General features: G+C 48.2%; 2 protein-coding genes across 3 annotated transcripts in view; one reads left to right on the forward strand and one right to left on the reverse strand.

Annotated features, from left to right (window-relative positions):
• FSCN2 (fascin actin-bundling protein 2, retinal) overlaps positions 1–13639 on the forward strand; it is a 59795-nt gene extending 46156 nt beyond the window's left edge. Inside the window, exons 3-5 of the mRNA XM_077458728.1 lie at positions 1429–1550; positions 11198–11365; positions 12659–13639. Coding sequence (XP_077314854.1) covers positions 1429–1550; positions 11198–11365; positions 12659–12864 — 496 coding nt within the window. The 3' untranslated portion in view covers positions 12865–13639. The remainder of the gene's footprint in view (positions 1–1428; positions 1551–11197; positions 11366–12658) is intronic.
• FAAP100 (FA core complex associated protein 100) overlaps positions 1–22619 on the reverse strand; it is a 98850-nt gene that overhangs the window by 8283 nt on the left and 67948 nt on the right. Inside the window, exon 11 of one of the 2 annotated variants that reach the window (XR_013263459.1) lies at positions 10183–10292. The exons of the other annotated variant lie outside the window; for it this stretch is intronic. The gene's annotated coding sequence lies outside the window, so the exon portion shown is untranslated. The remainder of the gene's footprint in view (positions 1–10182; positions 10293–22619) is intronic. 2 annotated transcript variants of the gene reach the window in all.

The raw sequence follows: 22619 nt of genomic DNA on the forward strand, positions 1-22619 counted from the left end.
GAGGAATGGGCCTTCCTCATAGGGGAAGGAATGGGCTTTCCTCATAGGGGAAGGAATGGGCCTTCCTCATAGGGGGAGGAATGGGCCTTCCTCATAGGGGGAGGAATGGGCCTTCCTCATAGGGGGAGGAATGGGCCTTCCCCATAGGAGGAGAAATGGGCCTTCCCCATAGGAGGAGGAACGTGCCTTCCCTAGAGGAATGGGCCTTCAACATAGCAGGAGGAACGGGCATTCAGCAACACAGGAGGAACGTGCCTGCAGCATCGCAGGAGTAATGGGCATTTGTAATAGGAGGAAGGATGGGCCTTTGCCATAGGAGGCGGGATGGGCAATTGCCATAGGAGGAGCAATGGGCATGCTGGAATTTGTAGTTTTTCGGGAGAAGCTCAAAGACTGACGTATACAACGGAGACTATAAGTGGCTGACACACATTTTGCTGGCATGGTCCACCGTTGTCACTTAGTGATGATGTACAGCCAATGCTGGAGCAAGTGAGTATAGATAGGAAGTAGATAAAGGTGGCCAGAGGAGATCAGCAGCACTGAGGCCCCATTCACATTTGGCATTCTCAGGCAGAATTGTTGCAGTTCCACTCACAATCCCAAATCGCACTGCAACAATGGCAATGTTTGGGTGCCATTCATTTTTAATGGCACCTAAACACTGTGCGGTTGCACCAAGTAAATCCGATTGTCAAGTAATAAATTGCGCTGCAATCGTGGCAAACCGCAACGCACAAAACTTGTTGGCCAAAAGAAGCTCCAGTCCAGTCATGTGATCGCCTTGTGCCAGCTGACGGCAGCTGCAGGGGAGAGGAGGGAGCACCAACATCAGCTGGGGTATTGCAGGCTATGGGTGACATCACCACTGCTGACTTTACCAGCCGCTGCCAGTGCTCCCTCCTCTCCCCTGCAGCCACCACTGGCTGACACATGGAGATCACATGACTGGACTATGTAATAGAGATAACAAGAGCAAGAGGCGTTTGTAGTCCAAATCAGGAAAACAGCATGGGGTGACAACTCTTCTCCCCCCCATGGATACAGCGCGGTGAGTGTTGTCACCTTAGGACAGGAAGTGTGTTACTGGCAGGATCACCGGGTGAGAATAAAGGAAAAATAGCCTGAAAAAAAGAATACGAATGCAGCCGCCACATCTAAAGACGGGAGAATCTGCCAGATTTTCTGACGTTTTTAGTTTTGGGTTCACAAGTTCATTTAGAAGTAGACGGTGCTAAGCGGAGTTCTTCCCAGTCCCTGGGATTTCCATAAGGAGAAAAAGTAAATGTCAGTAAACGCGTTGCGGCATAACACCGCGTAATCAGAGGCAGAAATGCCGCCAGGAGAAAAGCAAGGGAGCTTTGTGCTTCCATAGAAAGGCTCTCCGGAGTCCCATTGTAACGTGCATTCTTCTCCCTTTCCTGGCAGCGCTCCCGGCACAATGTTCGAGATCGAATGGAGGGGCAGGAAGGTGGCCCTGAAAGCCGGTAATGGGAAGTACATTTGTACCAAGAAGAATGGGCAGCTGGCAGCCGTCTCTGACTCCATCGGTGAGTTTACAAAGCCGGAATCTTCTCACTTTATAATCACCGTTTATGCCGAAATGTGTTTATCCAGAAATGCCTGTCAGCCGGGTGACACCCCCCCCCCCCCCCCCCAGAACAAGCCTCGCGTGGTCACATCAGAAGAGTGAACCTACCTCCGAGATGGGGCACCGGGTGCCGATTATCACATTACACATCACACGGGTGCTGAAAATACAATTTAACTTCACTCAGGGCTCCTTCAGACAGTTTTACTAGCCCCGCCCACTAACCCTGACAGGGGTTCTAACCCCTATAATTAAAGCGTACGGACGCCCTAACAATGAACTTCTCTTATTTGCTCCATTCTGGCCTATTAAATATACAGCCGAAGGAGTTTTGTTTTATCTGTTCAATAAGTACAAAAAAAAAAAAAAAAAAACACACCCCCCCCCCCGTGTGTACTGAAACCTCAGGAGTTGTTGACAAGGCTGTTCTCAGTTCTCAATTTAACAACAGGTCTATGCGCCCGGGGTGGCTTCCCGATCACCTGACCTCTGCAATTGGCTGCTGCAGTGGTCATGTGATTGGGAGCTCACCCGCCATCTCCTAATCATTATTATTACACAGGTTTTATATAGCGCCAACAGTTTGCGCAGCGCTTTACAACATGAGGGCATGTACAGTACAGTTACAATACAATTCAATACAGGAGGGATCAGAGGGCCCTGATCCCGAGAGCTTACAATCATAACGAGAGACGGAGAGCTGCTGATGACAGCGTAGTCACCACCGCGCTCTCAACACAGAAACGTTAGCTGTCCGAGGGTACCCCGCCGACGTCCGTTTAACTAGGTGACCTCCAGAAAAGTTTACCCCCCCCCCCTTCATGACCAGGCCATTTTTGGTGATACCGCACTGCGTTACTTTAACTGACAATTGCGCGGGTGTGCGTCGTTGTACCCAATAAAATGTATGTCCTTTTTTTCCCCCCACAAATAGAGCTTTCTTTTGGTGGTATTTGATCACCTGTTTTATATTTTATATTTTTATTAAAATAAAATATTTATAAACAAAAAAAAAACCGCCAATTTAAAAACAAAAAAAAAAAAAAAAAAAAACCCAACACAACAGTATTTCTGCTATAAAACACATCGAATTAAAAAAAAAAAAAATTGAAAAAAATTTCATTTCTTCATCAATCTAGGCCAATATGTATTCTACATATTTTTGGTTAAAAAATAAATAAATCCCAATAAGTGTATATTGATTGATTTGCGCAAAAGTTATAGGGGGCTATTTACTAAAGGCAAATCCACTTTGCACAACAAGTGCACTAAAAGTCCCTGTAGATCTGAGGGGGGCATGCACGGAAAATAAAAAACAGCATTTTAGCTGGCACATGATTGGATGATAAAATCAGGAGAGCTTCCCCTCATTTCAGATCTACCCCTCAGATCTACAGCGATTGCACTTCCAAGTGCACTTTCAGTGCAAAGTGAATTTGCCTTTTGGTAAATAACCCCCATAGTGTCTACAAACTATCAGCGACTTATAGTAGGGCTGCGATATGGCAGCGAACAGTCTGACACTTTGTAGGAACCAGTGATACTAATACAGTGATCGGTGCTAAAAATATACACTGTCACTGTACTAATGACACTGGCTGGGAAGGGGTTACACATCTAGGGGCAATCAAAGGGTTAACTGTGTGCCTAGCCAGTGTTTATGTCTACCATGCGTGATGCTTTTACTAGGGAAAGAGATGGAATTTATTTTATACTCAAAAGTGTGGGATCAGGGGCGGACTGACAACTCATGGAGCCCCCGGGCAATAGGAGATTATGGGGCCAGACAGTATACACACACACACACACACACACACACACAGTATATAATCACACAGTACACACAATATACACAGATATGTTTCTATTGGCTGAGAAGGTACTGGAGAGGTCGGGCAGCTATAATCTCAGGATTTTTAGACCAAAAGGATGTCGGTAAGGGACATTTCAGGGACAGATGTAAAAAACAAAACAAAACAAAACAAAAAAAAACTGATTTTTTACATACTGTCCTTGGTTTTACTGAGGCTGGCAACCCTGTTGGGGCCCCCTAGTGGCCCAGGGCCCTTGGGCAGTGCCGAGTGGCCGAATGGTCAGTCTGCCCCTGTATATATGTATATTATATATATATATATATATATACATACACACACACACATACACATACATATATATACACACACACACACACACACACACACACATATACACGTGATCCAGCGGACAGCTGCCGCCCTGTAGCAGGACAAATGCTATATGGCGGTCTGCAGGCGGTTAAGCAGGTCTATGCGGCAAAGGAGTGAGACGGACTTTATGGTCTTGTGGCCACTGTGATTGGCTGTCACAAAGATCACATGATCGGAAGCCCTTCCCACTAGCATACAGAGAGCTGTCAATGACAGCCCAGTCACTGCTGAGTGCTCGGTGAGCAGCACTTTCACGGTTCAATGAAGGTCGGCTTTGATTTGGCCGCATACTAACAGACTTCTTCTGTTCAGCCTGCGAGGAATGAATTCCCCCATCCAAAGAGCATTTCAAGCACCGAATGCTTCTAAATGCGGCTAAACGCGGTAACTAGCATATAGCTGTGTTTCGTTTAAAGGCGTTTTTTTTATTTTTGGCTCTTGAAAAAAAAAATGATAGAGATTATAATATTATATATATATATATATATATACACACACACACACACACATATATATACATAGTGTGTGTATGTATAAATTTAAAACACTTCTAAACGCAAACGCGGCATGTAAACGTGTCACAACGGACTTTTAAAAACGTGGGTTACTATCTGTCAAGTTAAATCGTTCAGGATAGGTTGTAAAAACGTCCCGTGTACATGAAGCCTAATGGTCCGTACGCACGATCCGAAAATTGGAGAAAAAAAAACGCTTTCTACGCAATCGTACGATAATCGGATCGTTACTACACAGCTTTCGAGAGCCGATCACAAAAACGTATCCGTCATTATTGTATCGAAGAAGCACACAAATTTTCCTCGTACGATACCAGATCGTATGATTTTCGTTTAGTCAGTACAGTTGTCGTCCGAAAATACAATACAAATACACTACAACATGACATCACTTCTGATTTATTTTATTTTCATTTTTTTTCGGTCGTACGAGAATTTTTGTGACTTTAGTACCCTATTCAATTTCTACTTGAAATATTAAAAGGAAAAAAGTTGTACGATCTATCGTACGATATTTGGATCGTGTGTACGGGCCATTACTGTTAGAATTTTATCCAATGCCTTTAAAATTGACCCAAATTCTAACTGCGTATGGCCAGCTTTGCTGGTAAATGGCCGTCAACCGGTATTCGGGTCATCTGTAGGGTAAATCTGCTTCTGCAAGTCTGAGGAAGAGTGCGAGGTGAAAGAGCAGAGGAAAAAAAAAAGCAAAAAATTGTTGATGAATGAGCGAGAAGCAGATATTGGTCATTGGGGAGAAAAGCTGACAAAAAAAAGGATCTACTTTCTGGTTTCTGGATAAGAAAGAGGAAGAGAAGAGCGAGCAGAACCAGCAAGAGTGCAAGTGTGAGGGTGGCGGGAAGGATGGAAAATTAGAGAAGTGCTACATAGAGACAAGGAGAGAGATGCCAATACCAAGGAGAGAGGGCCACATACTCTAATACTGAGCCTACCTATACAACACCTGACCATCCCACCTCCATATCACATGTATGTGTGACCCCCCCCCTCCCCCCCTTTCCACCAGTGAAGGGTCTTGGTATTCCTCCATCATACAAAGACATTGGAGACAACTGTGATCCTCCAACCTTGTGGTAACAGTTTGGTGAAGACCCTTTACTGTTACAGCATGACTGTGCCCCCCCCCCCCCCATGTTCAAAGCCAGCTTCATAAAGACATGAATCATGACTGTGCCCCCCCTCCGTGTACAAAGCTGGCTCCATAAAGACATGACTGTGCTCCTGTGTGTACAAAGCCAGCTCCATAGATATATGACTGTGCCCACCCCCCCCCTTTTGTACAAAGCTGGCTCCATAAAGACATGACTGTGCCCCCGACCCCCATGTACAGAGCCAGCTCCATAAAGACATGGTTTGATGTGGAGGAACTCGAGTGTCCTGTACAGAGCCCTGACCACATCCCTACTGATAGCCTTTGGGATGAATTGAAACCCCAATGGTGATCCAGGTCTTTTTTTGGTGCCCAACGTGAGGCCCAACACGTGAGCCAGGTCTTCTCATCCAACATCAGCACCTGACCTCACAATTGGGCATAAATTCCCACAGACACCCTCCAAAATCTTGTGGAAATCTTTAAAAGAAGAGTAGAGACGGTTATAGACATCAAGGAGAGAAACTCCATAGTAATGGCCATGGGGGACCAACTTCATATTATTGGCCATTGGGTCAACTATTTTTTGGCTATACTAGATGGACTTTTTTTCAACCCGACCAACTATGTAACTATATATTATTGGTCATGGGGGCTTCATATTGTTGGCCATAGGGTGGGTAGAACAGCGACTCCAAATTATTGGCCATGTAGACAGATTACATCTGCCTACATTACAATAAAGAAGATTTTATTGGTATTCCATTGCGGCATGCGGCTGCCTATTCCAAGTTTCCCTATTTGTTGCAGTCACGGGCCGGGCCAGCACCTGTAGGGTTAACTACTGTGGGATCGCCTCAGCTCACCTGAAGCAGTGATTTATCCTCTGCCTTCCTGTCTCTATATTAAAGTGGAAGTAAACCATGGATTTAAACAGTTAAAAAAAAAGGAATGCCGGGAATGCTACCTGCACATTGGCTGTGCTCTCAGCCAAACTATCAAACCATCCAATGGCTGGTGTCATAACGAATCACATGTGCAGCACCATAGCAGTTGAAGATTAAACAGAGGCAAAGATGGCAGCTTCCTTGGCTGAAAACGATAGGGGATTTGCTTCCACTTTAATGACCATGGGGGGCCAACTTCATATTATGGGGAGAGGAGAGAATCCATTCAATTATGGCCATTGGGGACAAACTCAATATTAATGGCCATGGGGGGGGGGGGGATTGGCCAGCTTCATATTGTTGACCATGAGGGAGGGCAACTTCATATTAATTGCCATGGTGAAGGGAAACTTCATACAAATGGCCATGGGGGGGGGGGCGGGGGGGGGTAACTTCATATTAATGGCTATTGGGTCAGCTCCGAGATAATGGTCACAAGGGGCCAACTTTGTATTGTTGGCCACGAGGTGAGTAGAAGAGCAACTCCAAATTACTGGCCAAGGTGGGGCCCACTACATCTTAATGGTAATAGGATGCCAGCTTCATATTGTTGGCCAATGGGAAACAACGCCATATTAATGGCCATGGTGAAGGGCAACTCCATAATAATGGCCATGGGGGGGGCCCAACTTCATATTCATTGCCATTGGGTCAGGTCCATATTGATGGTCGTGAGGGGCCAACTTCGTATTGTTGGCCATGGGGTGGGTAGAAGAGCAATTCCAAATTACTGGCCAAGGTGGGGCCCACTACATCCTAATGGATCATAGGGTGCCATCTTCATATTGTTGGCCACTGGGTAACAACGCCATATTAAATCGCCATTGTGAAGGGCGACTTCATATTAATGGCTATGGGAGCAGCTCCATACTAATGGTCCTGAGGGGCCAACTTCGTATTATTTGCCATGGGGTGGGTAGAAGAGCAACTCCAAAATCATTGGCCAAGGTGGGGTCCACTACATTTTAATTAGTCACAGAGTGGCAGCTTCATGTTGTTGGCCACTGGAGAACAACGCCACATTAATGGTCATTGTGAGGAGCAACTCCATAACAATGGTGATGGGGTGCCAACTTCATATTACCGGCTATTGGGGAGGGGGAACAACTCCATATTAACGGCCATGGTTTTGTAATAAGATGTCCATCAAGTTTATATAAAAGTGTGATAGTCAGGTGTCCACACCACCTCAATGCACCTGCCCTCACCGCCACATCTGCCACCATCCCAACATTTCCTTTCCCCCCCCTTTCCCCTTCCCGACATTGCCCTCCCTGGAATTTGCAGACATTCGCTGGTATACAATATAAAAGCTGCAGGAAAAGGCCAGGATGTCTCCCCTGTCCAACCAAATCTGCCACCATCTTCTTACCATAGCTCGGCAAGCACAAGCAGTTAACAAAACTAGGTACCAGTAAAGACCAGTACAATGACCTCAGCGTGGGTGCCTGAACGCAGACAGGGTGAGTTTGGCGACACGAACCCACTTGGATGTCATATTGGGAAATAGCCACCAAGTCCGTGCAGCTGAGGGCATCTATAGGACTGGCTGCATGGGGGTGCACAGAACCCCTGTGGTGGGTAGCCACGGCCCTCCACGGGGGTCTGGTATTGTACACCCCATGTGAACAAAGCCTTACCATCTTAAAATAATTTCAAAAGTAATTTTTAATGAATTTAATGTGGTTTATTAAAAAAAAAATCCTGGTGGTCCTGCAATACGGGACCTCATTCAGGCATTTCCTGTCCTAGGATGACAACGCTCACTCATTGTACGTATAGAGGAGGAGCAGCGTTTCCATCCTAGAACAGGAATACAGAACACTTCCCTCCTGTCTCTTCATCTCTATAACATAGAGGGTGTTCTGTAGTCAATAAAGGATTGATAAGACTGTGGAGTCCAAAGGAAACACTGGCTTTCTGACGGGATCATCACTTATTGAACAGATAAATAAACAATAGAAAGAATTTTACTATAACAGACGGAAAGGGAGCGAATAGGAGTCGATTGTTGGGGTCACACAGACTTCATACAACACGGACACGAAGCCCGATTCCCCAAACTACATCCTGCTACAAAGATTCTACCATAGCGAGGGCCAATTATGTCCCCCCAATGTGCACAGACTGAGCATTCAGGTCAGCAGAGGCTGCCTATGGACTCCGCTTCGACCCCCCCAACCCCACACGTATGGGGAACTATGATGGGGCCCCGATGTAAGGGGGGACTGTGATGGGACCCTGACAGGGCCCTAATGTAAGGGGGGGTGGACTGTGATGGGGCCCTAATGTAAGGGGGGGGACTGTCATGGGGCCCTGATGCAAGGGGGGGGGACTGTGATGGGGCCCTGATGCAAGGGGGGGGGGACTGTGATGGGGCCCTGATGCAAGGGGGGGGGACTGTGATGGGGCCCTGATGCAAGGGGGGGGACTGTGATGGGGCCCTGATGCAAGGGGGGGGACTGTGATGGGGCCCTGATGCAAGGGGGGGGGACTGTGATGGGACCCTGATGCAAGGGGGGGGGACTGTGATGGGACCCTGATGTAAGGGGGGGGAACTGTGATGGGACCCTGATGTAAGGGGGGGGAACTGTGGTGGGACCCTGATGTAAGAAGGGAATTTGATGCATCCCTGATGTAAGGGGAGGGGGGGGCTATGATGGGTCCCTGATGTAAGGGGAACTGTGATGGGGCCCCTTATGTACGGGGGAACTATGATAGGGTCCTGCCGTAAGGGGAGAATATGATGCAGCCCTGATATAAGGGAGAACTGCGATGGGGCCATGACATGGGGGGGGGGGGGGTGTGATGGGGCTCTGATGTAAGAGGAGGGGGGAATATGATGGGGCCCTGATGTAAGGGGGGATACAATGGGGCCCTGATGCAAGGGGCAGAACTGTGATGGGGCCCTGATGTAAGGGGGAACTATGATAGGGCCCTGATGTAAGGGGGAACTGTGATAGGGCCATGATTAAAGTGGGGAATATGATGGGGCCATGATGTAAGGGGTGAATATGATGGGGCCCTGATGTAGGGGGTGGATATGATAGGTTCCTGATGCAAGGGGGGAATATGATAGGGCTCTGATGTAGGGGGTGAATATGATGGGGCCCGGATGTAAGGGGTGAATATGATAGGGCCCTGATGTAAGGGGTGAATATGATAGGGCTCTGATGTAGGGGGTGAATATGATGGGGCCCGATGTAAGGGGGGAATATGATGGGGCCCCAATGTGAGGGGGGGAATATGATGGGGCCCTGATGTAAGGGGTGAATATGATGGGGCCTTGATGTAAGGGGGGAATATGATGGGGCCCTGATGTAGGGGGTGAATATGATGGGGCCCTGATGTAGGGGGTGAATATGATGGGGCCCTGATGTAAGGGGGGAATATGATGGGGCCCTGATGTAGGGGGTGAATATGATGGGGCCCTGATGTAAGGGGGGAATATGATGGGGCCTTGATGTAAGGGGGGAATATGATGGGGCCCTGATGTAGGGGGTGAATATGATGGGGCCCTGATGTAGATGATTTTTTTTTTTTTGATCCCTGAATATATGTAAAGTATACTGTGTGGTCCTCATACTGAAAAGTGTGGAGCCCCCTGGCAATAAACGCTGCCTGGGGCCCAAAGAGTTAAAGGGAAAGTGTGGTTTATTTTCAGCGAGTGCACATCGCGTTCCATTATTTCTGTATTTATTGGCTGAGTTTAGCAGAAAAGCGGCAGTACAATCACATCACCGAATACAAATATATATATAAAAAAAAACAGAACTGTGTAGACAGAACTCGGCACATTTGCTGGTTTTTGTTCCCTTTACTTGAAAGTCACCTGTGATGGAAGTTTCACATTTTTATGGGCTTGCTGTTCCATATTTCATATGCAGACTTGTAGATTCTCCCTCTGTCTGTATAGCAGGTGTGATCCTCCATTCTGAACACCTGTCAGAGACGACATGGTTGTCAGACAGACGGAGAGGAGCGGTAAACACAATCCCCGAACGACTGCTGAGCAGAAAGCATATATGTGAGACGTACTGTATTCCGACATCGGGGACACCCCTCCCCCTCCCGTCAGAATATAGCATAGTCAGTGCAGCAGGCATTGGCTGCAGTGGGTGATCAAATGCTGTTTTTCCAGCAGGACCTAAGCTAGCTGGTCTAACAATTGGCTTCCGATGAACAGAGAGGGCTACACATGTACTCAAATCTGGTTGGTTCCTGCTAAATTTGAATATGTGTAGCTGAGCTATAAAGAGACCCTGTCACCTGGCCCATTCACAGCAAAGCCACAGAGAATGTAGAGACCTCCAACCAGTTTATATTCGCCCCTTCAGCGCATCCCCACTCCTCTTTCCTCTATGGCCGCTGCTGCAAAATACCCGGTGGTTCTGGTTATAGCGGCAGACGTGACCTTATCCCATGATGCAATGCTTGGGCCTAGTGACCAATCACTAGGCCTGAGCAGTGCCACGTGGCAGAAGGTGTGGCATCAATTCTCCCTCTGAGCAGCTAACTTCGGGTATATTGGTGGCACCTGTGATGGAGGAAGCAGACTCTAAAGCACCCTAGTTTTGGGGCGTCAGGGGTGCCACGCCGTGCCTGGTATTTTTGCAAAGCGACACGCACTTTTATGGCGCGGTGATCAGTAATGGACGGTTGGAAGAGATCAGTAGATCCAGAGATAATGCCAGCTGAAAGTGTATGCAAATCTTGACTTTCCCTATCGAAGTCAAGCTTAGTCCTGCTCCTCCTGATTGGTTGTCACTGCAAAGTACCGGTATGGAGGTGGGAGGGGCCAGACTCACCCTTTGCAGAAACTTGAGTTGCTCCATTTGTTTCCACAGGAGAGGATGAGGAGTTCACACTGAAGCTAATAAACCGACCGATATTGGTACTCCGCGGGGACCTGGGCTTTGTCTGCTACCACAAAACCTCCAACACGCTGGACGCCAACCGCTCAATTTATGATGTCTTCCAGATAATTTTTAACAATGGAGCATACCAAATCAAAGGTAAGTCCCCCCCACATCACCTGTCTACTATTGTCCTTCTGACCTCTGGCTTTGCACTCTCCATCCTGGCACTCAGGTGGGCACCGGCAGAGCCTAACAGTGAGCAGACCGAGAGCTGAATAATGGTTGGTCAGGTCTCAGTCTTCGAGTCGGCATTGGGCAGTTGCAACAGGAGGGATGAGTAGGTTTGATTTTATATTAACCCCAAACCTCTCCTTTAATACTCACCTGTCCCAGGCTGCTGCTGTTAGCCCTAAACCAATGGCAAAGAATCTTTTGCATCTGACAATTTGGGTGTGTCCAATGCCGGCTCTCCTGCTGAGGCGTGTGGTTCTATTCTTCACCCTCTATGTTATTACTGTGTCCTTTACTGTCATAAGGGGTCAGCGGTGGGGATGAGAGAGCTCAGAGCAGGACCATGCTTTCAATAGACCCAGAAGTGTCAAATGTTTAGAGGAAGAGTAGACTTTCAATAGACCGGAGGACCAGGCTTTTGACAGATCTGGAATCTGGATGCTCAAAAGGAGGACCAGGCTTTTGATAGACCCAGAAAGTTGGATGCTCAGGAGAAGGAGCAAGCTTTTGGTAGGCCTCGAGATGTTGGATACCCAAAGGAGACCAGACCCTTGATAGACCTGGAGGTGTCAGATGTTCAGAGAGGACCAGGCTTTTGATAGACCTGGAATCTTAAATGTTCAAAGCAGACAAGGCCTTCGAGAGACCTGGAGGTGTCAGATGCTCTGGGGGAAGACTGAGCTTTTGATAGATCCAAAGTGTCAGATGCTCAGAGGGATCCAGGCTTTTGATGGACCTGGAAGTGTTGGATGCTCAGAGGAGGACTAGGCTTTTGATAGACCTGGAAGTGCCTGATGCTAAGAGGGGACCAGGCTTTTGATAGACCTGGAAGTGTCAGATGCTCTGGGGAGGACCAGGCTTTTGATGGACCTGGAAGAGTTGGATGCTCAAAAGGGGAATCATGCCTTTGATAGACGTGAAAGTGCCTGATGCTCAGAGGAGGACCAGGCTTTTGATGGACCTGGAAGTGTTAAATGCTCTGCAGAGGACCAGGCTTTTGTTAGACCTGAAATTGGTGGGTGTTGGAGATTCTTCAAGCAGTGGTAGTTCTGCAGTAGATAAGTATCATGGGCAACAGGGACTGGTGTTCATTTACAGCCAAGGCCATTATTTTGTAAGCAGCAGGGCCATTTTAAGAGCAACACGCAGCCCACATAACCCCTGTGGACATTTCTCCTCTGAGCCGTAATCTTGAACATCTTTTTGTTTCTGTTACAGGTCAGGGTGGAAAGTTTTGGTACACTTCTAGCAACGGCACAGTCTGCACGGACGGCGACATGTCTGAAGACTTCTTCTTCGAGTTCCGAGAGTACAACCGTGTGGCCATCAAGGGCAAAAATGGCAAATATCTACACGGAGATCAGGCGGGCACGCTGAAGGCTGATGCAGAATCAGCAAATGCTGCTACCCTATGGGAATACTGACTGACCTCCCCAATACAGCTTAGCTATAGAGGACATTAGATGATTTGCTTGGAGGGCAAGGGGGTCACTGGAGGACAGAGGTCTCCCCCAAAAACCTTCATTGGGGAGATTGGAAGAGCCCACAAGTCAGAGGCTTCATAGCTCTCTGTGTACAGCTTGGGGAGGGGCAATTCACTATGGACTCAATGACCCTTTACAAGCATTGCCCCACTAGGATCATGGGAAATGCATGTCACTGTCATATTACCATTTTATTAGCCTAGTTAAAGAGATTTACAATTAGATTTTGTACACCTGAGAAGGCGCTGTCCGCGGAGGGCCACGTCACATATAGAAAGAACAGCCATTAGCTTGACAACTATGGCAGCCTCCACTCCATTAAACCGTCCACACAGTGGCCACAAACGCAGCTTTGTCAGGAGGGACGCAATATCCACAAACGGTCAGACCAGCTGCTCTGCCTTTATGCCGATAAATGGGATGAAGAATTTTTTTGTTTTTTTTAAATATAATTTATAAGGAGGTGCTGAATTCCCAAAATCATTAAAACTGATGACAAGTCAACAGAAAGTTCATCAGTTACCCTTTGTTTGGCCTCTGGGTGGGTCTGAGGGTGATTTGTAGGTCTTGTCTGGACGTGGGGATCTGTGGGGTTTGAAGACTTAATAGGGGGAAGTCATGGAAATTTTAAGTGTAAATTCAGGCAAATATTCAAAAAACACCCCATTAGATAATATGTATTAATTTAAAAAATAAACAATTTAAAATACTGTTAGTACAACGGCTTGAAATCTTTCTTTGTATAACCCTGCCCCCCCCCCCCCAAATCCCTGGAATCCCCTGCAGGAGGAGAGACTGTACACTGGAGGTCCCCAATCTCACTTGTGAATGCAGGCTTTTGTGATAATCTGTGGGAGACCTGGCTTTGTACCCCAGGGGAGCCCTTGAAATAATGTTCATGTCTTGGGGAACCCCTACTAGAAGTTTGTATAAAAATTGTGGTACATTGGCCTTCAATTGGTGGTTACTGAGAGACAGTCTTCTTATTTTGACGGTCTTTGGAAATGATGCCCTGTCACCCTGGTAGTCATTAAGAAGAAGGCCCATTGCATAAGTGGTCTGTGGAGTGCCCCCCCTCCCCCCAATACATTGGTGATCAGTGAGAAGAATGCCCCTTAAATTGGTGATCAGTGGGAAGAATGCCCCTTACATTGGTGATCAGTGGGAAGAATGCCCCTTACATTGGTGATCAGTGGGAAGAATGCCCCTTACATTGGTGATCAGTGGGAAGAATGCCCCTTACATTGGTGATCAGTGGGAAGAATGCCCCTTACATTGGTGATCAGTGGGAAGAATGCCCCTTACATTGGTGATCAGTGGGAAGAATGTTCCTTACATTGGTGATCAGTGGGAAGAATGTTCCTTACATTGGTGATCAGTGGGAAGAATGTTCCTTACATTGGTGATCAGTGAGAAGAATGTTCCTTACATTGGTGATCAGTGAGAAGAATGTTCCTTACATTGGTGATCAGTGAGAAGAATGTTCCTTACATTGGTGATCAGTGGGAAGAATGTTCCTTACATTGGTGATCAGTGGGAAGAATGTTCCTTACATTGGTGATCAGTGGGAAGAATGTTCCTTACATTGGTGATCAGTGGGAAGAATGTTCCTTACATTGGTGATCAGTGAGAAGAATGTCCCTTACATTGGTGATCAGTGGGAAGAATGTTCCTTACATTGGTGATCAGTGAGAAGAATGCCCCTTACATTGGTGATCAGTGAGAAGAATGTTCCTTACATTGGTGATCAGTGGGAAGAATGCCCCTTACATTGGTGATCAGTGAGAAGAATGCTCTCTATACAGAAAACGAATACGATCCTTGGTGTAAACGGTTACTTACCTGAGAAAAGAGAAGCCTCACTGGTTCCATACCGCTGACACTATCAAGTGCCACAAGGTTTAGGAGTGTGTCTATAGGAATGTTTGACTATTCTTCCAGAAGCGCATTTGTGAGGCCAGGCACTAATCTTGGACATGAAGGTCTGGCTTGCAGTCTCCGCTTTAATTCATCCCAAAGGTGTTCTATCGGGTCTATCTGGCCAGGCAAGTTCCTCCACTCCAAACTCGCTCATCCAGGTCTTTACGGACCTTGTTATGTGCACTGGTGGGCAGTCATGTTGGAACAGGAAGGTGCCATCCCCAAACTGTTCCCACAAAGTTAGGAGCATGAAATGGTCCAAAATGTCTTGGTATGCTGACGCCTCAAAGCGGAGTTCCACCCAAATCCACTCCGCTTATTCGTCTCCTCCCTCCCTCCGGTGCCACATTTGGCACCTTTTAGGGGAGGGGGGAACCGGGACCTGTTTTTGACAGGCCCCCTTCCCCACTTCCAGAGACAGCACCACCTCTTAGAAGTTCCGCCCCCCCTCCTCCACCACTGGGCCAATTAGAAACCGCAGCGTGCTTCAGGTATGCGCAGTAGGGAACTGGATGTGAACCCGAAAGGCTTCACTGCCGCGTTCCCTTACTGGAAATGGCAGCGGCTGCACCCGATCCGAAGATCGTCTGGGGTGCCAACATTGCGTGCTCAGGGCAGGTAAGTGTTCATATATTAAAAGTCAGCAGCTACAGTATTTGTAGCTGCTGACTTTTACATTTTTCATGGGGGTGGGGGGACCGCCGCTTTAAGAGCTCCCTTCACTGGAACTAAGGGACCAAGCCCAACCCCTGAAAAAAACAACCCCACACCATAATCCTCCCTCCACCAAATGATTTTTTTGGACCAGTGCACAGAGCAAGGTCCATGAAGACATGGATAAGCAAGTTTGGGGTGGAGGAACTTGACTGCCCTTCACAGAGTCCTGACCTCAACCTGATAGAACACCTTTGGGATGAATTGAGCAGAGACTGCGAGCCAGGCCTTCTTGTCCAACATCAGCGCCTGACCTCATAAATGTCCTTCTGGAAGAATGGTAAAACATTCCCATAGACACTAGGGGTGCAACGGATTAAAAAAACTCACGGATCGGATCGTTCCTCGGATCAGAGTCACGGATCGGATCATTTTTCGGATCAGCAAATAATAATTGAATTTGCAAAAACCTGTGAAAATTCCACCATATAGTCCCCACTGTAATATCCACAATCTCCCCACTGTAATATTGGCTGATTATGGCTGGCTATGGCTGTGTATGGCTGAGCATGGCTGGGTATCGCAGAGTATGGGTGGGTATGGCAGAGTATTGGCAGGGTATTGCAGAGTATCTCAGATTATTGCAGAGTTTGGCTGGGTATCGCAGATTATTGCAGAGTATGGCTGGGTATCGCAGATTATTGCAGAGTTTGGCTGGGTATCGCAGATTATTGCAGAGTTTGGCTGGGTATCGCAGATTATTGCAGAGTATGGCTGGGTATCGCAGATTATTGCAGAGAATGGCTGGGTATCGCAGAGTATGGCTGGGTATCGCAGAGTATGGCTGGGTATCGCAGAGTATGGCTGGGTATCGCAGGGTATTGCAGAGTATGGCTGGGTATTGGTAGGGTTTTGCAGAGTATGGAGGGTTGGCTGTCACAGAGCAGCGCTGTGGGCACTACAGATGCAGCCCACAGAGCTGCTTCCATCCGATCTCTCCCCTCCACTGTACAGATTAGTACAGAGAGTGGAGAGAGGAACCGGAGTCATGACATGACGCCGGTTTGTTTGCAAGTGATCGCTCCATCGGAGTGATCACATTGTAAATGGCCTGGGTTTAGAAAGATGGCCGCCGCTTTGGAGCTAGGCCGAAGCCTTTCCTAAGGCCGAGACCGTGGGTGCTCTGCGGATCGCGGCATGTGCCGATCCGAGCAGGGTGACCCGTTCGGATCACGGATCGGTGACGATCCGTTGCACCCCTAAACCTTGTGGACAGCCTTCCCAGAAGAGTTGAAGCTGTTCTAGCTGCAAAGGGTGGGCCAACTCAATATTGAACCCTACAGACTAAGACTGGGATGCCATTAAAGTTCATGTGCGTGTAAAGGCAGGTGTCCTAATACTTTTGACAATATAGTGTACTTATAACAATATACACCACTATTAGAATTTTAACATTTTGAGAATAAATTTGTATAAGTACAACCCTATTGGTGTCACGCTTGGCCTAGCTACAGTTCCGCAATGCACTGACATTAGGAAGAGCTTGTTTCACAGTACAACGTTGGTCTTCCCACCCTCCTCTAAGAATATATACATCCTTTGCTGTAGTCACATCAGAAGAATTCAAAATGACAGTGGGGGGGGGGGGGGGGGTGTTTTAACAGTTATGTCACAACGCGTTTTGTGGGCTCCAAATATCCCACTTCCTCAGGCTCTGTGGGTCTCAGGGAGTTTTCCTGTAATGTAGAAGAACATACGGTATACCATTCTATTAGCCCTCTTTCTATTGCCCCACAAGGGATTGATTTTTAGGGAGGACCCGGATAAGGCAAGGGAGACACATATACTGCAAGACGGTTTATTGAATGGTGAAAGTTTGTGATATGCAGCTATATAGGAAGTAGGAGGAAGGAGGGAGGAAGTAGGGAGGAAGTGGGGCCTGCCTATGTAATGAGGAAGTACGGCCGCCCCCCTAAGTTTAAATATAGCGACAGGAACAAAGTTTGTGATAAGATTACATTGTAATCAAGACACCGGATTCTCTTTAATATTTACACGGCCCAGTCTTCCCATGGTTGCTCCGAGTCGTCCTCTAGGCCTGCGCACACACACACGAGGAGCCACAAGCAGCCGTCAGTCACCTTGGACATCTGTCCGTCTGTGGTTGGCGGGAGTCCAGGCAGCACAGCACATAGCTGAACATTCCCCTCCGCCGGCAGTGACAATCTTCCCTCTGGGAATAATTCTCGATTGTCATTCACAGGCCGGCCTGTATTTGTTTGCCTGTAGCAGTCAATGAATGAACTTTTCCAACCTCGGCGGCTGTGGAAGAAGCCAAGTTCCAGCCTCGCGCCGACACCAGACAACAACTTGGCGTGGGACGGGAGCGGGGAGAGCGGGAGGCTGGGATCTGGGAAGTCTCTCCATGTGAATCACATACCGAGCTTCGGCTCAGGGAAAGCAAAGGCTTGCAGATTCCACCAATAGCGGGCCGCGCCGCTTTATAAATGGAACAAAGCTTTTCACTGCACAGTCACCTCATAGCCAAATTAGGAAAAAAAAATAAAAAACATTTGGGGAGACATAGATGTCTGACCATCCATCTCTTCAGACAGAGGTTTGCCCATCTATGACACAACGAGGGATGAGCTCCCGGGTCGGTCCGGGGTGAGATTTACTTGCTGGGGGGGCGTTCTTCTAATCGTTGGACTTTTAGCTCGTTTGGCAGCCAAATGTCACATACAGTATATTGGATTCTATCCTACATGACAGCTTCCTTATTCTGCCGTCAGTGGTTGGGAACCTCTTGCTGCCCGTGTAAACACGTATGTGGCGGCAAAAGGGTCAGGGTCAGCCTCAACACCCCCACAACGCACATATGCGTCACTGGGCAGCCAAAGTTTCTGTACTGGGAGCGCGCTCTGGAAAAGACAGCTCTTGGTCCCTGCTAATGATCAGTAGCCAGCGGGACCATCGCTTGATCAGGTGACCACTGCGACAGCCAATCACAGTAGTCACGTGGCTGGCTGATCCTTCTGCTCCCCCCCAGCATTCAGATCTTTATAAAGGGGCACCTCCATTGGCATCCAGGCCCTCACCAAGAAATACTGCCTAGCAGGTATTTTAGGGGGAACCCCATGCTTTTTTTTTTGTAGGGTTCCCCATTAACATCTATACCAGTCTTTCATCAAGGATAAAGGCCAAGTATGTATTTTTTTTGTGTGGGGTCCCCCATTACCATCCATATCGGACCCCCATCAAGGAAAACTGCCTAGCAGGTATTTTAGGGGGAACCCCATGCTTTTTTTTTTGTAGGGTCCCCTATTAACATCTATACCAGTCCTTCAACAAAGGATAAGAGCCGGGTATTTAGGTTTAGGGGGAATCCCCCACTTTTATGTGTGGGGTCCCGCCATTACCATCTATACCGGACTCTCTGAAAGAAAAACAGCCTGGCGGTAATTTAGGGGGAGCCCAATGCTTTTTTATTAGAGACCCCAATTAACATCTACACCAGTCCTTCATCAAGGATTAGGGCCAAGTATGTATTTTTAGGGGGAATCCCAAACTCTTTTTTGTGTGGGGTCCCCCATTACCATCTATATCAGACCCCCATCAAGGAAAACTGCCTGGCAGGTATTGTAGGAGGGGGACCCCATGCTTTATTTTTGTAGGGCCCCCTATGAACATCTAGATCAGTCCTTCATCAAGTATAAGGGCCAGGTATTTATTTTGAGGGGGGGATCTCTTTTATGCATATGGTCCCCCGTTACCATCCATACCGGACCCTCATCAAGGAAAACAGCCTGACGGTATTTTAGGAGGAGCTCATTTTTTTTTTTTTTTTTAATAGGGTTCCCCATTAACATGTATACCAGTCCTTCATCAAGGATAAGGGCCAGGTATTTATTTTGAGGGGGAATCTTTTATACGTGGGGTTCCCAGTTACCATCCATACCGGACCCTCATGAAGGATAAGGGCCAAATACGTATTTTTAGGGGGAATCCCACACTATTTTTTGCGCGGGGTCCCCCATTACCATCTATACGGAGCCCTCATCAAGAAAAATGTATGTATTTTTAGGGGGAATCCCATGCTGTCGTTTTTTGTTCGTGGTGGGATCCCCCATCATCTTCTATACTGGGCCCTCAGTCATGTAGAAACAGAAGTAGGCGGCTGGGAACTGTCATTTACCGGCAATTGCTTTTCCTTTGCAACTGCCACTTGCTATTGTAGATTGCAGTGTCAGGACATGGACACCTAGCGCCCAGTACTCCTGCCAGCTTGTAGGCAGGCACTCTCCATGCAGCACCCCCCCCACCCCCCCCCCCCCCAAGATACCGCAGTGCCCAGGGCAGCTGCTCCTCCCGGCCACCCATTGTGCCAGCCCTGGTAGGTTGTACACATCATACAGATGCACCAATTTAATGGCGGGGTCATCCCAGAGACATGTAATGTCAAGGAATTTTGCATTTTTATTGTTGTCCTTAAAACATGAAACTGAAATCTCTGCTCCTGCCAAATTAAATGTTTCTGAAATTTTTCGTTGGCGCCCCCCCCCCCCATCCCATTTTTTTCACAATTCTTTCCTTATTAGCCTATGAAAATTGTCATAAGTGTCTTTTTTAACATTCGAATCACATTGACTTTAATGGAGTCTGGATTTGGCCCTGAAGTTTACTCGCGTTCTGTGACTCCGCCTCGAAAACCAACCCGCGTACATTCGTCTCATACCCAGAGACAACAAAATCCTTTGACTTCCCTGTGCAGTCCCTACAGAAGCCTCATTCCCCCGTAGCGGGGTATCAGCGGGGTGACAACGCACGCTCATTCTCCGGTTGATTCTACTAAAAAGGAGTGAAACTGTCGTGGTGTGGCTGGTAACAGAGCAGGAAGGGGTTAACTCCGGCAGGAAGGAAACCGAACGGCACTACATCAAAATACTATTTATAAAATGTGGAAGTGATCCCATCTAAAAAACACAAAGAAATATACAGAATATATCCCTGGACACAGCACATATGACTGCGACTTACGCCAAATATTCCTCAGAGCGCCGCACACAATAGACGCACTCACCAACGAGCGTCCTCACCCCTCTTATAAAGATTCGGGAGAGTTTGGGTGAAAACGTTGCACGTAGGGCAGCCTAAGTTCAATGGGCTGCCCTATGCATGAGAAATGCAGAAAAAGGAAAAGAAGCCTCCAGCCAACCCTTTACTAAAAATCATGCTGCGCTGCAGCGGCACCATGCACATGAAAACATGCACCTTAGCAGATACATCGGCACCATTGCATGTCTGCTAAAGGGAAACGTGTTTCTCTGCATTGGGAAATGGTGCGCTTTTGGACACGTTCCTAAAACGCAAAGGCGTGAGATGTACAAATTCACTTCCGATGGCATTGTGTTACCAATTCACGCTATTGTGACCCTTTTACCTGCTAGGAAAGAAAGAATGGCACCCTCAGCTCTGCCCTATGGGCCAACTCCCGATCACTTGGTCTGTACACCCGTTGTGCCCATTATGAAGGGTTCCCACCATCCCTGTGCTGAGTTCTCGGGTCTGTACACCCACTGTGCCTATTATAGGTTGCCACCATCCCCATGCTGAGTTCCCAGGTTTGTACACCCTCTGTGCCCATTATAAGTTCCCACCATCCCTGTGCTGAGTTCCCGGGTCTGTAAACCCGCTGTGCCCATTATGAGAGGTTCCCACCATCCCTGTGCTGAGTTCCCGGGTCTGTACACCCGCTGTGCCCATTATGAGGGGTTCCCACCATCCCTGTGCTGAGTTCCCGGGTCTGTACACCTGCTGTGCCCATTATGAGGGGTTCCCACCATCCCTGTGCTGAGTTCCCGAGTCTGTACACCCGCTGTGCCCATTATGAGGGGTTCCCACCATCCCTGTGCTGAGTTCCCGGGTCTGTAAACCCGCTGTGCCCATTATGAGGGGTTCCCACCATCCCTGTGCTGAGTTCCCGAGTCTGTACACCCGCTGTGCCCATTATGAGGGGTTCCCACCATCCCTGTGCTGAGTTCTCGGTCTGTACACCCGCTGTGCCCATTATGAGGGGTTCCCACCATCCCTGTGCTGAGTTCTCGGGTCTGTACACCCACTGTGCCTATTATAGGTTGCCACCATCCCCATGCTGAGTTCCCAGGTTTGTACACCCTCTGTCCCCATTATAAGTTCCCACCATCCATGTGCTGAGTTTCCGGGTCTGTACACCCGCTGTGCCCATTATGAGGGGTTCCCACCATCCCTGTGCTGAGTTCCCGGGTCTGTACACCTGCTGTGCCCATTATGAGGGGTTCTCACCATCCCTGTGCCGAGTTCCCGGGTCTGTACACCTGCTGTGCCCATTATGAGGGGTTCCCACCATCCCTGTGCCGAGTTCTCAAGTCTGCACACCTGCTGTGCCCATTATGAGGGGTTCCCACCATCCCTGTGCCGAGTTCTCAAGTCTGCACACCTTGCTGTGCCCATTATGAGGGGTTCCCACCATCCCTATGCTGAGTTCCCAGCTCTGTACACCTTTTGTGCCCATTATGAGGGGTTCCCACCATCCCTGTGCTGAGTTCCTGGTCTGTACACCTGCTGTGCCCATTATGAGGGGTTCCCACCATCCCTGTGCTCAGTTCTCAGGTCTGTACACACACAGCGCCCATTATGAGGGGTTCTCACCATCTCTGGTGGATTTATTTGATATCATGGTAAATGGAGGAGCTGGGAACACCGAACCCTCCCAGGTGGACAGGAGCGGAGCAAGGAATTTTGGGAGATCTCATAGAAGGATATAGGGGCTGACTCATTTTGCCAGGCTCCATATATAATGGGAACAGCACTTTTTGGGGGGGGGGGGGGGGCGGTTTCTGGTTTCTGTAGCAGAGACCTGCGCACTATATATGCCATGCTAGTTGCAGGTCAGAGAGGTTACCGCAGAGGTGCGCCCTGACCCTGAACTAGCATGGCTGCCGGGTGCCCCTTAAAGTCTGCTGTAGGCCCCCCCCCGTGTGTGACGCGCTCCCTGTACTGTCACCCAGGGGTTAATATTTCTGTGGAGTCAGAGCAATGGCGTTGCACAATCAGTGGTGATGAAGCAAGCTGCTCTCTCTCTG

The sequence above is a fragment of the Lithobates pipiens genome, unplaced genomic scaffold (assembly GCF_037356315.1).
Source record: "Lithobates pipiens isolate NorthernLeopardFrog02 unplaced genomic scaffold, aLitPip1_a1.2 Scaffold_28, whole genome shotgun sequence".
Taxonomy (NCBI): Eukaryota; Metazoa; Chordata; class Amphibia; order Anura; family Ranidae; genus Lithobates; species Lithobates pipiens.